Source organism: Physeter macrocephalus, chromosome 14 (assembly GCF_002837175.3).
Source record: "Physeter macrocephalus isolate SW-GA chromosome 14, ASM283717v5, whole genome shotgun sequence".
NCBI lineage: Eukaryota > Metazoa > Chordata > Mammalia > Artiodactyla > Physeteridae > Physeter > Physeter macrocephalus.
Genome location: NC_041227.1, coordinates 117,166,658 through 117,168,179, shown reverse-complemented (window position 1 = coordinate 117,168,179; position 1,522 = coordinate 117,166,658). Strand labels below are relative to the sequence as shown.

The following is a 1,522-nucleotide window of genomic DNA, read 5'->3' as shown; positions in this document are numbered from 1 at the left end:
TGAGAGGCCCGCGTACTGCAAAAAAAAAAAAAAAAAAAAAAAAAAAAAAAAAAAGAAAAAGGGGGAGGATATTTCTGATTCTTATACTGTCGTACATGCTTCTGCTCTGAGAAGACTCTTTCTGAAAGCTTCGATATTTTCCTTGCTCTTAGCTCCATTACTTGCCACAGCCCAGGTGAAACCAGGAGAGACCCAGGAGGAAGAGGCTAACTCAGGAGAGGTATGAAAACACTGGAATGCGAGGGGGATTTCTGCAGGGTACTTGGTGCTCTTAGAGCCCCCAGATGTTTTGGATCTCTGGTTAAAATGAGACATTCTGCATGATCAGGCCACTGTGGATCATTGGAGACACAGAAGTGCACCTGAAGTCACAGGGTTGCTGAATGAGGCATCCATTCAAAAATGTGAAGAGAGGCTCTTCTTTATTTGAAGTGGAATTATAAGCCATTAGAGGTGGGAGATGGGATGACCTGGATACACAGGTCATCCCAGGGCATTCCTGGTTTGCCTGGTGTTGTCATAGCTAATTATTAATATCCACTCCTCTCTAGTCTCAAAAGTATCTTGGTTTGGACATTGAGTTGTATGATTACACTTAGCTAGAAAGGGTTGTCAGTGTTAGAGAATGTGTAATTTTTTAAAACGTGATAACATGAGTGATGATTTTCATTGTCAGAGATCAATGTCATAAGATTTTGATCACATATAAATTATATCAAAGTATGGAAAACATAAAGTATCTACTTTGTTCTATGCCATGGTAAACTTCATTGCAGTCTGCTCTGGCTTTTTCCTTGTGCCATGATTTAGGACATTCTCTCCCCTACCTTGACTGGTAAATGCAAATATAATAGAGTATAACATAGTTAGGAAATGCTGTTCCCCACAAAAAATCAAATGGGACTTGGGGTTTGTCCGTACCAAGGGTCCTTTTTAGTGCAAGTATCCAAGGATTGGCTGTATAACACCCATTTCTTAAGTCTCTGTGGTTTCTCAAGTCTTGTGGTTATCAATCAAGGGTAAAGCCAAATAGTTCTGAGGCCGTTGGGGAAATAGACTCCACCTCTAAGCTGCCAGGATTCTAATGCTTCTTATTTCCTCCCCAGGAGCCATTTATTGAAACTCGCCAGGATGGTGTCTCTCGCAGATTCATCCCCCCAGCCAGGTGCCTACTACTCCTCAGCCCCCTGTTCCTTGCCAAAGGCCAGTAGAATTTTAATTAAACCCAGAATTGAGACCTGGAGCCAGGTGATGAAGATGAATCATCACGTAGCCTTTTGGCTCTTCCAGAAAAGACATATTCCCTTTTACCTGGCCCATCACTTTCCAGTATTGATTGAGTTTTTCCTGTAGCCATTCACACAGTGGGAAAGGACAATATCTCTCATGAGGAAGAATTGAGAAAAGTTGAGAGCGTGATTGACTAATAAAAGAGATGGGGGGCTTCCCTGGTGGCACAGTGGTTGAGAGTCTGCCTGCCGATGCAGGGGACATGGGTTTGTGCCCCGGTCTGGGAAGATCC

General features: G+C 42.9%; 1 protein-coding gene across 1 annotated transcript in view; it reads left to right on the top strand.

Annotated features, from left to right (window-relative positions):
* The window catches only part of BECN1 (beclin 1), an 11,360-nt gene that overhangs the window by 3,000 nt on the left and 6,838 nt on the right, over window positions 1-1,522 (top strand). The window contains exons 3-4 of the mRNA XM_028499071.2: window positions 153-220; window positions 1,107-1,165. Of these exons, the coding sequence (XP_028354872.2) occupies window positions 153-220; window positions 1,107-1,165 (127 nt within the window). The remainder of the gene's footprint in view (window positions 1-152; window positions 221-1,106; window positions 1,166-1,522) is intronic.